The sequence below is a fragment of the Schistocerca serialis genome, chromosome 9, assembly GCF_023864345.2.
Source record: "Schistocerca serialis cubense isolate TAMUIC-IGC-003099 chromosome 9, iqSchSeri2.2, whole genome shotgun sequence".
Classification (NCBI taxonomy): Eukaryota; Metazoa; Arthropoda; class Insecta; order Orthoptera; family Acrididae; genus Schistocerca; species Schistocerca serialis.
In genome coordinates, this window is record NC_064646.1 from 309,408,270 (window position 1) to 309,421,280 (window position 13,011).

A 13,011-nucleotide genomic window follows, 5' to 3' on the forward strand; every position below is an offset into this window, starting at 1 on the left:
AAAACTTGGCTCTGAGGCATGCGTTTATGCTCACTTGCAATGTGTCCCGATCACCAAAAGAAAAAACCAAACATTTGCGTAACTACAAAACCGTGTGTTTAGCATGGGGAGTTTCTCCAGCTCTTCTGAGTAACATCAGCAAGTGGTGGAACGTCCCCTCCCTCGGATGCAGGCTTGGATGCGTCATGGTGTAACATCGATGAGAACATCAGGTCAGCCCTGGTCCAAACTGCCCCCTCTCTTCATTGGCGATTGTGTAAGTCGCGCGCAGATTACGTGGTCGTCGTCGACGTCCAAAAACAGCTCTATTCAATCGATCCCACTCATGTTCGATTGGAGTAATATCCAGGGAATATGCGGGTTATTCCAATCTGGTGGTCCAAGCACACTGAAGGAACGTGTTCACGAGAAGAGGACGATCAGCACGCGAGTTATTATCCATCGAGGTGACACTGCCACAAAAATGTTGACGGTACGGTCCCATTATCGGCTGCAGAACCTCAGCCCTGTACCACAGAGCAATGAGAATGCCCTCAACAATCGTGAGAAGTCTACGGTGGCCCCATGCCACCCCAAAACTTCAGTCCACCACCACTTTGTTACTCATGTGCGATATAGCGTTGGAGGCGTTCGACACTATCGGGTTATCTGCAGATGCATTCGCTGGGTTTATCAGGGCACAAATAGATCCGTTTCGTTCATAAATGCCAGTACTGGGGACGTCCGTTCTGCGTGACCTCTTGCCCATCTGTAACGGAGTCCACGATGTTGTGGTGTACAACGTAATGTCTCTATTGCCGTCGGAAAGGGAGGTTTGCAATATTACACGAATAAGTGCGACGTCAGTTGTTTAAGTTGTGATTTTAACAGCCGACACTACCATTTTCTGTTAGTACTCTATCATTTCTGTGCACGCTCACTCCCCAAAGAATTATGGATTTTAGAACTACACTCGCCACAATCAAATGCTTATGACGCTACCAGTCCACTCGCGACGGGGTTGGTGGCAGATTTACACGCTGCAATGGGACGCCCCGCCACATTAGTCGATTTAGACCAGAAATTCGCTTGTTTAAAACAGGTATTACGGTACGAATCTCTCACTCTGTAGTGGAGTATGTGCCGTTCTGAAACTTTCTGGAAAATTAAAACTGTGTGCCAGACCACAGACCAAGACACGAACCAGGAACAGAGCTCTTACCAACTGAGTTATTTATTTCTTTTTTAAACTCCTTATATCATCAGATATAGACATAAGAGATTTATTTTAAAGCCGCAGAAAAAGGTACGTTTCGCTTGGTCTTAAATTTATTGCACTTTCTATCACTTCCACTTCTTCTTCATCTGCTCCAGCCGATTTCCGAAAGTGTACTGATGCATGCCTCTCATCATCGCGTATACCCTTTTGAGCTGGAACGTATTCTCACTGCCACCGGACGATAGAACATTCGAGGAAGTTCTCGAACATCCTGGAACCTTCTAGCACGTTCTCGAATATTTACGAGAATTGTAGAACATTCTGGAATATTCTGGAACATTATCAAGCCTAGTGGAAGATTATATAACGTTCTACAGTATACTACAACGTTCTAGAAGGCACATTCTAGAAGGGAGATTCTAGCCCGTCTCGGTCACATCGGCACTTGATTTCCAGCTGATTCACTGACTCCTTGTAAGAATTGCAAGTCTTGACACTCATTCATCCGATAAACCGTGAGTCATGTTTCTATAGGCATTACAACTTTGAAATTAAATGGGTAGATCAGCAAATTGGAAATATTGTCAAAGCTGTACCACTACATAAAGTAAGTTATTACCAATGAGAAGATACAAACATGTGTGACATGTCTGTAAAAGCGTATAAATAGTAAGGTTTACTAAAGAAATATAAATTACAGATTTAAGAAGTAGATGTGGCTGTAAACATACAGACCGCATATACTCCAGTACATTCAGATTCTCAGAATAAGATTTGGTTAACTTCCAAAGCACTATCTTAAAGATGCGATACGACTTACAATATCATTTAGTGCAAAGGTAACGTAAAAAGTACAACACGAATTACTTCACATTACGTCGCATTCTTTTTTAATTGACCAGTCAGGGCCGCGTGGAGTAGCCGCGCGGTTTGAGGCTTCATGTCATGGACTGCGCGGCCACTCCCGTTCGAGTCCTCCCTCGGGCATGGGTGTTTGTGTGATTCTTAGCATAAGTTCTTTTAAGTTAGTTTAAGTAGTGTGTAAGTCTGGGGACAGATGACCTAAGCAGTTTGGTGACTGATGAATTTTTCGAGCGAGTCCATTCGATCTCTCCCGTAAGAGGTGTTGTACAGGCAACATGAGCATCATAATCATGATGGCATGAGACAGGAATCGTTAACGCTGCCTTAACGTCGTCATTGGGCCCGTTGATGCCACAGTACTTGAAATCTGTCTGTATACTGTCCGACGAATTTGAATATCTTTGTCGTCTTCGAATTTGAAACGAAAAATTAAAAAATATGGTCAAGCGCGAGTAATATATGCGCAATGAGGGTACAAACTTAAATACTTATGTACACAGTTTATCGAACCCGGGAATTGAGGATATTGGCAATATCTGCCAGTTGTCGACAGTGATACTGGCAAGATATTGGTCCCAGGGATTCCCGGGCTTTCGACAATGTTTTAATTTCAGTTTGAATTCCGATAACAAGTGGCCGGCGATGACATGGTATGTGGGACATGGTGTTCGTCATCGTCCTGTTCTAAGAAATATCATGGACTCTCTATTGAAGATTGGGAACTGATATCTCAGGGTGAACCATTCCATGTAGCTGTCAGGCAGTGATAAACGCTCACGGAGGGCATACACGTTATTGAAGCTGTGAAAGTCCAATGAAAAACGCCGAGGATGGTGGGGAGAATGATGGTTTCCTCTTTGTTTTCGTCACCTGTCGGACATTTCAGTTCTTTTTATGGTTGAAATGGCTCTGAGCACTATGGTCCCCTAGAAGTTAGAACTACTTAAACCTAACTAACCTAAGGACATCACACACATTCATGCCCGAGGCAGGATTTGAACCTGCGACCGTAGCGGTCGCGCGGTTCCAGACTGAAGCGCCTAGAACCGCTCGGCCACACCGGCCTGCGTTCTTTTTATGCAAACAATGTAGGATGTAATGATGTTTCGTTGTATACTTCATTTGCGAAAGATAAAGGTATAATTTCGTAATAACTGCCATCAGCAGTGTATAACATTAGAAATTTAATCTCTTATCTCATCCTCAAATTGGACTCGCATTCGGGAGGACAACGGTGCGAACACGCGTCCGATCATCCTGGTTTAGGTTTTCCGTGTTTTCCCTAAATCGCTTCAGGAAAATGCCGGCTGTTTCCTTTGAAAGGGCACGGACGACTTTCTTTCCCCATCCTTCCCTAAGCCGATAGGACTGATGACCTCGCTGTTTGGTCCCCTCCCTCCAGATCAACCAACCAACCATCCTCTCATTTGCATCATTTAACATAAAAACGACAATAAAGATGCCCATATAAAGTTATTATATACATTTTGAACCAATTTCCTCAATATCCCATAGATGTGTGTCGGTTGAGAAAAGCCCCTTTAAAAATATATGATTCAGTTTTAATCCGCCAGGACGTTTCGGGCGTCGCAGTGACGCAGCGGATGTGTGCTCGCAACAGGTACGAGTGCCGGTTCGAGGCGAGCGAGGAGCAGCGGGCGGAGCTGCGGCAGCGCGAGATGCTGAGCATCGGCGTGGGCATCGTGATGATGAAGTACGAGGACGAGAAGTGGTTCTCGGGCGACCTGCCGCCGTTCGACTGCACGACGCGGCGCAGCGCGCTGCCGCGCTGGCTGTTCGACCTGGAGGTGCGCCGGCCGCCCGCCGCCGAGGCGGAGGCGGCGCTCTGCGCCTGGAAGCGCCACTACCCGCGCGGCTGGCGCGGCCTCGACGCGCTCGCGCCGCTCGCCGTCGACTTCCCGGACCTGCCGACCGTCGCCTGCGCCATGGCTCCGCCCGGCGACTTCTCGGCCGGCACCGTCGCCTTCACTCTGCCCGGCCTCGCCGACCCGCCCTTCGTCTGCGTCTTCCGGACATACCGCGACTTCCCCGGGCTTGTCGAGACGCAGCTGCAGCGACAACTGGACGACCTGCAGCGGCGGCTGCGCGCCTCTCAGGTAGGGCCTTCCAATACTAGATTCTACACAATATTCGGCGTCGATACCTATACCTAAGAACGTACCAAGACCTTCATAATATCGAAACAAAAATATCGATACTGGGCACATCGCAACGTTTCGATTGGCTTTTTTACACAACTGGCCGTTAAAATTGCTACACCACGAAGATGACGTGCTACAGACGTGAAATTTAGCCGACAGGAAGAAGATCCTGTGATATGCAAATGATTAGCTTTTCAGAGCATTCACACAAGGTTGGCGCCGGTGGCGACACCTACGACGTGCTGACATGACGAAAGTTTCCAACAGATTTCTCATACACAAACAGCAGTTGACCGGCGTTTCCTGGTGAAACGTTGTTGTGATGCCTCGTGTAAGGAGGAGAAATGCGTACCATCACGTTTCTGACTTTGAAAAGGTCGGATTATAGCTGTTGTGTACATAGTTCCGCGTAGTCAGCGCGTACACAAGTTTCCCACTAGATCGCGCCCCGCTAAGCACAACAGCGCAGGCGCAGCGCTCGTCCGTCTCCGCACTACGAGATGGCGCTGCCTTAGATACGGACCGAATTCTGCTTCCGCCGATCCGCGTATTAATATGTAACGCAGCCAATGAGATTGTTGCTAACGTAGAACCTTTTCTCCTCGCGGATCAAACACGCGCAGAGATACCTGAACGTGTGAGGTATTATAACGAGTGTACAGACCTCCAATTAGTCAGTCTGCACCAGTCTGTACCAGTCTGCATTAGTCTGCATTTGTCTGCATTTGTCTGCATCAGTCTGCATTAGTCTGTAGTCAAGTTTCAGTCTGTACCTAATAAGATTATCGTATTCCTGTACATAACCATGAACAGAAGTGTATAGACACTTTGTCAAGTATCAGAGATATGTGAGAATATGATTAACGTACCAAGACCAAAGGAATTTCTGCTTGTCAATTGTAAATAGCATCGAGAATCAAGTTAAGTAAGGTTTATGATTTTTATGATTTTAATAAATGTGTGTGAAAATTAATCAAGTTCTGTTTAAAGTTGGTCACTGTCAATCTGCTACTCTAAGCGTGCAAATGGCATTTCTATCGTCTGACCTAACGGCAGAAGATAAACACGCCACGACAAGACCACGAAACATATTGCTGACACTCGCCTACTTCGTTATAGCGACAAGTCAAATAATCTGATGGTGTCTACCGAAGGTCTTACAGTACGCACACCACAGTAGCCTATCGCGTTTGCGGTTTATCGTATCGCAACATTGCTGCTCGCGCTGGTCGAGATCCAATATGGAATCGGTGGGTTCAGGAGGGTAATACGGAACGCCGTGCTGGATCCCAACGACCTCCTATCATTAGCAGTCGAGATGACAGGCATCTTATCCGCATGGCTGTAACGGATCGTCCAGCCACATCTCGATCCTTGAGTCAACAGATGGGGACATTTGCAAGACAACAACCAGTTTGATGACATTTGCAGTGGCATGGACTATCAGCTTGGAGACCATGGCTGCGGTTACCCTTAACGCTGCATCACAGACAGGAGCGCCTGTGATAGTGTACGTCATTTTTCGGATGAATCCAGGTTCTGTTTACAGCATCACGATGGTCGCATCCGTGTTTGGCGACATCGCGGTGAACGCACATTGGAAGCGTGTATTCGTCATCGCCATATTGGCGTATCACCCGGCGTGATGGTATGGGGTGCCATTGGTTACACGTCTCGGTCACCTCTTGTTCGCATTGACGGCACTTTGAACAGTGGACGTTACATTTCAGATGTATTACGACCCGTGGCTCTACCCTTCATTCGATCCCTGCAAAACCCAACATTTCAGCAGGATAATGCACGACCGCATGTTGCAGGTCCTGTATGGGCCTATCTGGATACAGAAAATGTTCGACTGCTGTCCTGGCCAGCACATTCTCCAGATCTCTCACCAATTGATGAACTGTGGTATCGTGTTGAAGCTGCATGGGCAGCTGTACCTGTACTCGCCACCAAGCTTTGTTTGACTCAATGCCCAGGCGTATCAAGGCCGTTATTTCGGCCATAGGTGATTGTTCTGGGTACTGATTTCTCAGGATCTATGCACCCAAATTGCTAGAAAATCTAATCACATGTCAGTTCGAGTATAATATATTTGTCCAATGAATACCCGTTTATCACCTGCATTTTTTCTTGGTGTAGCAATTTTAATGGCTAGTAGTGTATGTCAAAACTGAAGGCAAGTTTTTGCCAGTCCAGCTTCTATGAATGTTTTTTTTTTAGTGTCCATTCCTATTCCTTGACATGCCTTTGCCTGTCCAACTTTAATGATTGTTCGTTTTAGGACTGTCCGCTCCCGTCCAAGTGAACAGCCTTCTTTGGAATTCGTTATCGTATTACCTACAACCTTAGATAAATTCAAATACGTCTTATAATTCTATAGTACTTTAACATCCCACTTTTTCCCGCTAGTTTCTTCAGGACAATTCTCTTCATCTACAGCTATTACTAAATTCTGATCCGAGAGTATGTCTGCTCCTGGGTACGTCTTACAATCTAGTACTTGATTTTGAAATCTCCTTCTAACCATGACGTAATTAAGCTGAAATCTTCGTGTGTTTACGAACAAGAAACTTTAATTTTAAGGCAGTTGAAGGCCCATGACTTAAAACACCACTAAAAACAATTCAACTTTAATTCAAGACCATCGACTATGAGCCATACAAATACACTCAACAGAACATAAGAAAGGCAGTGCAGCTAACGGGGCTCAGAAGTTTCGGGGGTCGGCCAGCACTTGAAATACTAACGATCACTTAGGTGAGATAGGCAGTCGGCCCAACCATTCTCCATCCGACGACAACCCAACCAATAGTCAATGGACCCACCGACAAGGTAACTTGCGCTCCACTCGACCAGCACACAGCCGGGAGTTCAAAGCAAAACGTAAATGTCATGGACACCCACACCCATGCATGCATTAAGCTGTCAAACTACACACCATGCTGGACAGCGACAACACGGTGAGGAAAGAACACTGCCTGAATTTAGGTCAACGGCCAGGGCAGGTAACTGGAACGTTAACGGCCACAAGGTTTAAAATTTCACTGGTGCACTTCAATTGCAAACAACCAAATACAGTTAGACTCCACCGGACGGTGGCTAAACCTTCGCCAACTCTCACACACACGTTGTTGCTCACGGGAATGCCCTGACAGCCAAAAACGAGAACCAGTCGGCACAGTGTGAACAGTCTTGACGTGCTGCAAAATAAATCCAAACTCAACTTTCGTGTCCAGGGTCAGTGAGCCACAGACCTCGAAGCAATGGGAACAGCCCCACACACTCCACCACTGCGTAGAGACCGCCAGCGGGCCCGGCCAAACTACGCTCCGTGGAGATTTCTTCGCTGCTCCACGCCAATCTACCGACTGCCACACATCAGTATGGAGACAGCACTAAAATAACTGAGCAGTCGACATCACAAGCTACACACAGTTTCACGAACACTTGCATGAAGGACTAGACAATACTAATGGAAGCAACTGTGCAATAACAAGGAGGAATCACGAGTCGGCAACCTATAAGCGATCGCCGGCCAACATATACGTCCGACAAGACGACCGACCGACGATGAACCAAGGTGGTCCGCACTCAAGTGATATGTATCGGCAACCGTCGGGCGAGTCATGGCTGTCCAGACCTCACTGCAGCCGCGCCCCGACTGCACTTCTGTCGCGTCCTAAGTCAAACACTGCCAGGTCCGAACTGCACTGCTAGCGCCTCCCAACTCACTGGCAGTTCCGAACTAACTCCGAACACAAGGCAATTGAGAAGTAATAGCAGTCAGCAAAGATAATACGCCAGAGCTTATATCGATAAGCGCCGCTGCTTTCGCTCACGGGCAGGCAAGGCAGCAACTCAGTGACACCAGTAATTGAAATTAACATAACGAGGTGGTAGTACAGTAAAAACAGGATGTCAAATGAGGTATGGCACGAACACGAGCCACGCACGGCTCAGTTTTCCTCCTATTATCATTTTTGGCTTGTATATTCGCTATTTGGACCCGTCGTCTAGAGGTAGCCACTTTGATTAGTGACTAAAATGTCATTTGTCCAGGATTCGCTCCCGCCACCACATAAATTTCGAAAAAAGACATTAGCATTGGCGGCCGAAGACTTCTGGCACAATAAGTCACATCATTCTGCCAAAGGCCTTGTTAAAGAGAGCGGAGGATCAGACAGAGGTTCAGGGCATTGTGTTGCCCTTGCAGTGGGAAACTGCCCATAAAGGCGAAAGAATCAGCAATGAACAACGGTATGAGTATGCAGAGGGCACTGGAAACCACTGCCATTAAAGACACCAATATGTATCCACACATGTGGCCTGTAATTGAAAAAGTGCCATGATGATCTCACCAATGGCAAAAGATTCCGGAATAGTCCCCCATTAGGATCTCCGTTAGGACCTGCCAAGGGACAGGTGACCGTGAGAGAAAGACTGAATAACCAACGAAAGGATAAAGTTCTAGGAGCCTGGAAGATCAAAAGTTTTAACGCGTTAGGGAACACAGAGAATCTGAAAAGGGAAATGAAAAAGCTCAATTTATATACAGTTGGGGGCAGTGAAGTGAAATGGAAAGAAGACAAGGATTTATGGTCATATGAATATCGGAAGTAGTAGAAACTGGTATAACGGCTGTAGAATTCGTTGTGAATAGGACGGTAGGGTAGAGAGTGATTTACTGTGATAGCGTTGTTCTCATCAGAGTCGACAGCGAACGAACACCGACAACGATAGTTCAAGTATACATCTCAACGTCGGAAACTGGACCTGAAGAGACGCGGAAAGGATATGAGGATACTGAACGGGTACTTCAGTACGAAAAGGGAGACGAAAATCTGATGGTCATGGGGGACTGGAATGCGGTTGTAGGAGAAGGAGTAGAAGAAAGGGTTACGGGAGACTATGGGCTTTATGCTATGAATGGGAGAGGAGAAAGATTAATCGAGTTTGTACTGTGGCAGTCTGTAAAAAAGTGCTTTCTACTGCTAACAGCGTGCGCCAATGTACGAAACGTCACTCCATTCTTGTAAGACCAACTGTTGCTCCAGTACAGGTACCGCATAGCACATTGGAAGTTATACAGCAATTTCTAGTTATCTCTTCCTAGAAACAACATCTGCATTCACAAAACATTCTAGTGGAATGGAAAAAAGTCAGTGTGAAAGTAGAAGGATAAGTTGGACGCGAGACGTCAGTTAAATATTTTGAGCATAATCACTTAAGACACAGTGTTTGCACAAATAAGCAAAGTGGTTACGTATGGTGTGCGTAAGTATTTCAGTCAACGTCAGCGCAAGTATATGTAGGTTATCCGCATCTCATACAAGCTCTTATATTGGCCTGTATTGTAATCCCTTTAACAATAGGCAGAAGAGGGATAAGCGTTCAGGTTAGCGATAAGAAACCAACGTTAAACATCCAACTTGTAAAAGAATTCCGTAAATGATATAGACAAGTCGTTCAACTGTTTAACTTCCTAAGCTTGTCGAATGTTAACGGAATCTCTGTAGCTGTGTCACCGATCATAAGCGCATGCTGTATTGAAAGTATAATTACTTCTTTCGTATCGTTCTCTTAAGGTAAACTTAATTCTCTACAAATATATATATCACAAATTCTCTTTTCAAGGAGAAACACAGTAATATCGTTTAACCAGATTGACTACCCTCAGTTAATCATCAAACGAAATCATCTTTGTCTTCAAAATATAAACTCTTTCTTTAAATTTTCCTACTTATCCGTAAATAAAGAGTTATATTATTTCATGCCAAACTGAATAATACATATCACTATCACATAATACTGCACGCTTATAAGGCAGATTTAATTATCTTTCGGCCAGCGTATCAGCCCTTTTATTCTGTTAACTCAAACTACTACAGATTTTCGTAGATTGTAAACTGCGAGTGCTGTGATCAAAGCTAAACATCCTTTCCCACTATACGGCAAGAGCAGAACCACAAAAACAAAATAAAAATCCGAAATGTCACAGCCGCTTTGGTCGATAACCTTTCATTGACATCAATTCAAAAATTACGAAACTAAACCTCTTCAGGCGTCGGCGATACACGTCTTGGGCGAAACATTTAAACAGCAACTCGACTTGTATTATCTTCCCAGTATTGCTACGCGCCTAATATTGATGGTTGCTTGAGTTCTATCAACTTTCAAACAATCAAAACTGGCTAAAGTGAGATTTCAATTACTTTTGGGCAACAGCTTGAACACAAGCCAAGAAAAATCTGTGAATATTTCTGTTTGTGTCACATCCATGCATCACTCTACCACACTATTCAATAACATGAACTTGAAACCATCCAATTACCTCTGGGAGTGCGAAACAGCGAAGTAACAATTCATCATAGAAAATCGGATGATTCTGATACCATAAAATACCACTCCAATATCAAACACTAACGATTGCACTTCCTATTTTATACACGTGACCCTTCGTATCTATAAAAATTATGTCCCCTCTTACAAATCGCCCTTGTCACAACCAAGATATTTCGTAGGAGCGGTACTCTATTTTTCGAACCTAATGATACAAAAATTTTCGTAGGTCTTCATGGAATATAATTCGAAGTCAGTAAGATCTGTTGTAGCCATCTGTATTCCGACTGACCAAACAGTAAATTTGCACCATAACTTGTCTGTCCCAACAGACGTCAACTCCAGATCTCTGCTGAACTCTCTCCTGTGATCAGTGATACACGCAATTCTTCTACAAAATTACGCTAAGTACTTCTCTCGTGCAGCCCTAGCGAACAACTGCCTAGCCTCCATGCAAAATACAATAGGGGACCATCAAAGTTGACAAATGCGTAGCGCAACTTCGACTTCTGACAATTCATTTAGAATCGCCCGTCGGTGATGTCGTGTAGCGGCCAGCTGCAACGCAGCGTCGTATCACCTCTGGGAGTCTGCACTGTCCACTGCCTGATTTCTTCTATCTCCTGCTTTCTCACAATGAACATTATCCATGTATGGTGGATCTAGAACATGTTCACATACATATGATTAACAACCTACACACATGATTACAATCATACCGCAGCGACCTTTCGCACGCTAGTGACGGCAAGTGTCTCAGACATGTTTGCCATAGCACAGAGCCTTCTCACTGTAATTCACCAGCGAATAACCGGTGCCCTGTTAACTTTATTTATTATTACATTGCGATTATTTCTGGTTCTGACACCATTCATTACTTGCACCTGAAAGCTTGAAACTGAGGCGAGAGAGAAAAATAGGTCTAATTTGCCTCCTTATCATTCTTAGGCTTAGCTAAATTGCTCGATTAAACATTTTTTATATGTCATTGTACAGAAAACTCTAACTTCATTATATGGCTCAGCCTGCCAACATGTATCTTCCATTTCTATCACTGTGCGGCTAATTTGATTTTTTTTTTTTTTAAGATATCACTTAAAATGCTTTATCTACAGCTCATGCTATTCCGCTATTAACGGCTTTATCCCAAAACTCTCTACTCAAAAGTAACAGACACTCCAATAACGCTCATAAGGATCTCTCTACACAATGACATCAGTAACCCTATCTAATAACATCTGTATATCAGTCACATTATTGAAATACCCAGAGATAAAAAGAAAAACTAAGTTCTAGAACTACGTATCCCTGCTGCCTTCTCCAAAGCCCAGCCATCCCTTTATTACCAAAGATACATGAGTAACACACTAACCTAATATACTTCAAACTAGAGCTATGAAACGTCCCCTTAGAAAAATTAATTAATTACTGTGCTGATAAACCTCTTACATTATTTGATTTTCAAACAGCTGAGCAGAACTGAACGCACTCAGACATTTCGCTCTTTACCTATTCTGATCAACACTGAACTGACACACAATATTTTTAGCGCAACGCAATTTGACTTTCAAAAAGCCCTACTAAAGAATGGCCCTGACTAACATTAACCCATACCTTTCACAAATCACTTACCTCACCAAAATTGTTCGTTACTCGAACTACTGCAATACAGCGAGCGCCTCTACTGCCAGCTAAATAAAAGATTCAAACTACTGAAGGCACTAACTACTGATAGGCATAGTTAGCAAATGAAAGATTTTGATAGAGAACAAACAATGTATTTACCTTAATAGTGTTGAAAAGTCATAATATATATAGCAGTTCATGACATCCAGTCTTACAAATTTCAAAACTCCGCCATTTCTCTCCCCACAACCACCACTGCTGGCGGCTCACCTCCAACTGCCCTACGCTACGCGCTGTTAATAGCCAACTGCCCAATGCTACAATAGCGAGTATTACAACAATGCCAACCAGCCACAGACTGCACACAGCACAGCCAGTGATTTTCATACAGAGCGCTATGTGGCGTTACCAATAAGAAAACCTAAACAGCCTACTTACATAGTCCCCATGTTCCCCACAAAAAATTTTACAAATTGTTTTGGGCACGGGCCAATACATATTTGCTAAAAGTTTTTCATAATTACAGTAACAAAGAAATCAAATGCACACACTTATAGATACAATGTTGGTCAAAAGCTAAAATTTTCTCACAGTCCATAAAGACATTCCTCATTATTCATCACAGTAAAATTGCAGTGTTTTTCTCAAAGTCTGAGCAGTAAAAGAAAATGCACATGGCAGTAGTGGATTTCCATGCAGTCTTGAAGAAGTAGTGTTGTCCTTCCAACGGAAAGACAGTGCTGACTCTTGACATGCAGACAGGTAATGGGCCACAACAGAGCAAACCCACCGCAGAGTCAGTCGAAGTTTTGAAGAATA

The 13,011-nt window shown here is 44.3% G+C and overlaps 1 protein-coding gene across 1 annotated transcript in view; it reads left to right on the plus strand.

The window, feature by feature from the left end:
• Positions 1–13,011, plus strand: part of LOC126419795 (uncharacterized) — a 49,949-nt gene that overhangs the window by 2,803 nt on the left and 34,135 nt on the right. The window contains exon 2 of the mRNA XM_050086981.1: positions 3,684–4,179. Coding sequence (XP_049942938.1) covers positions 3,684–4,179 — 496 coding nt within the window. The remainder of the gene's footprint in view (positions 1–3,683; positions 4,180–13,011) is intronic.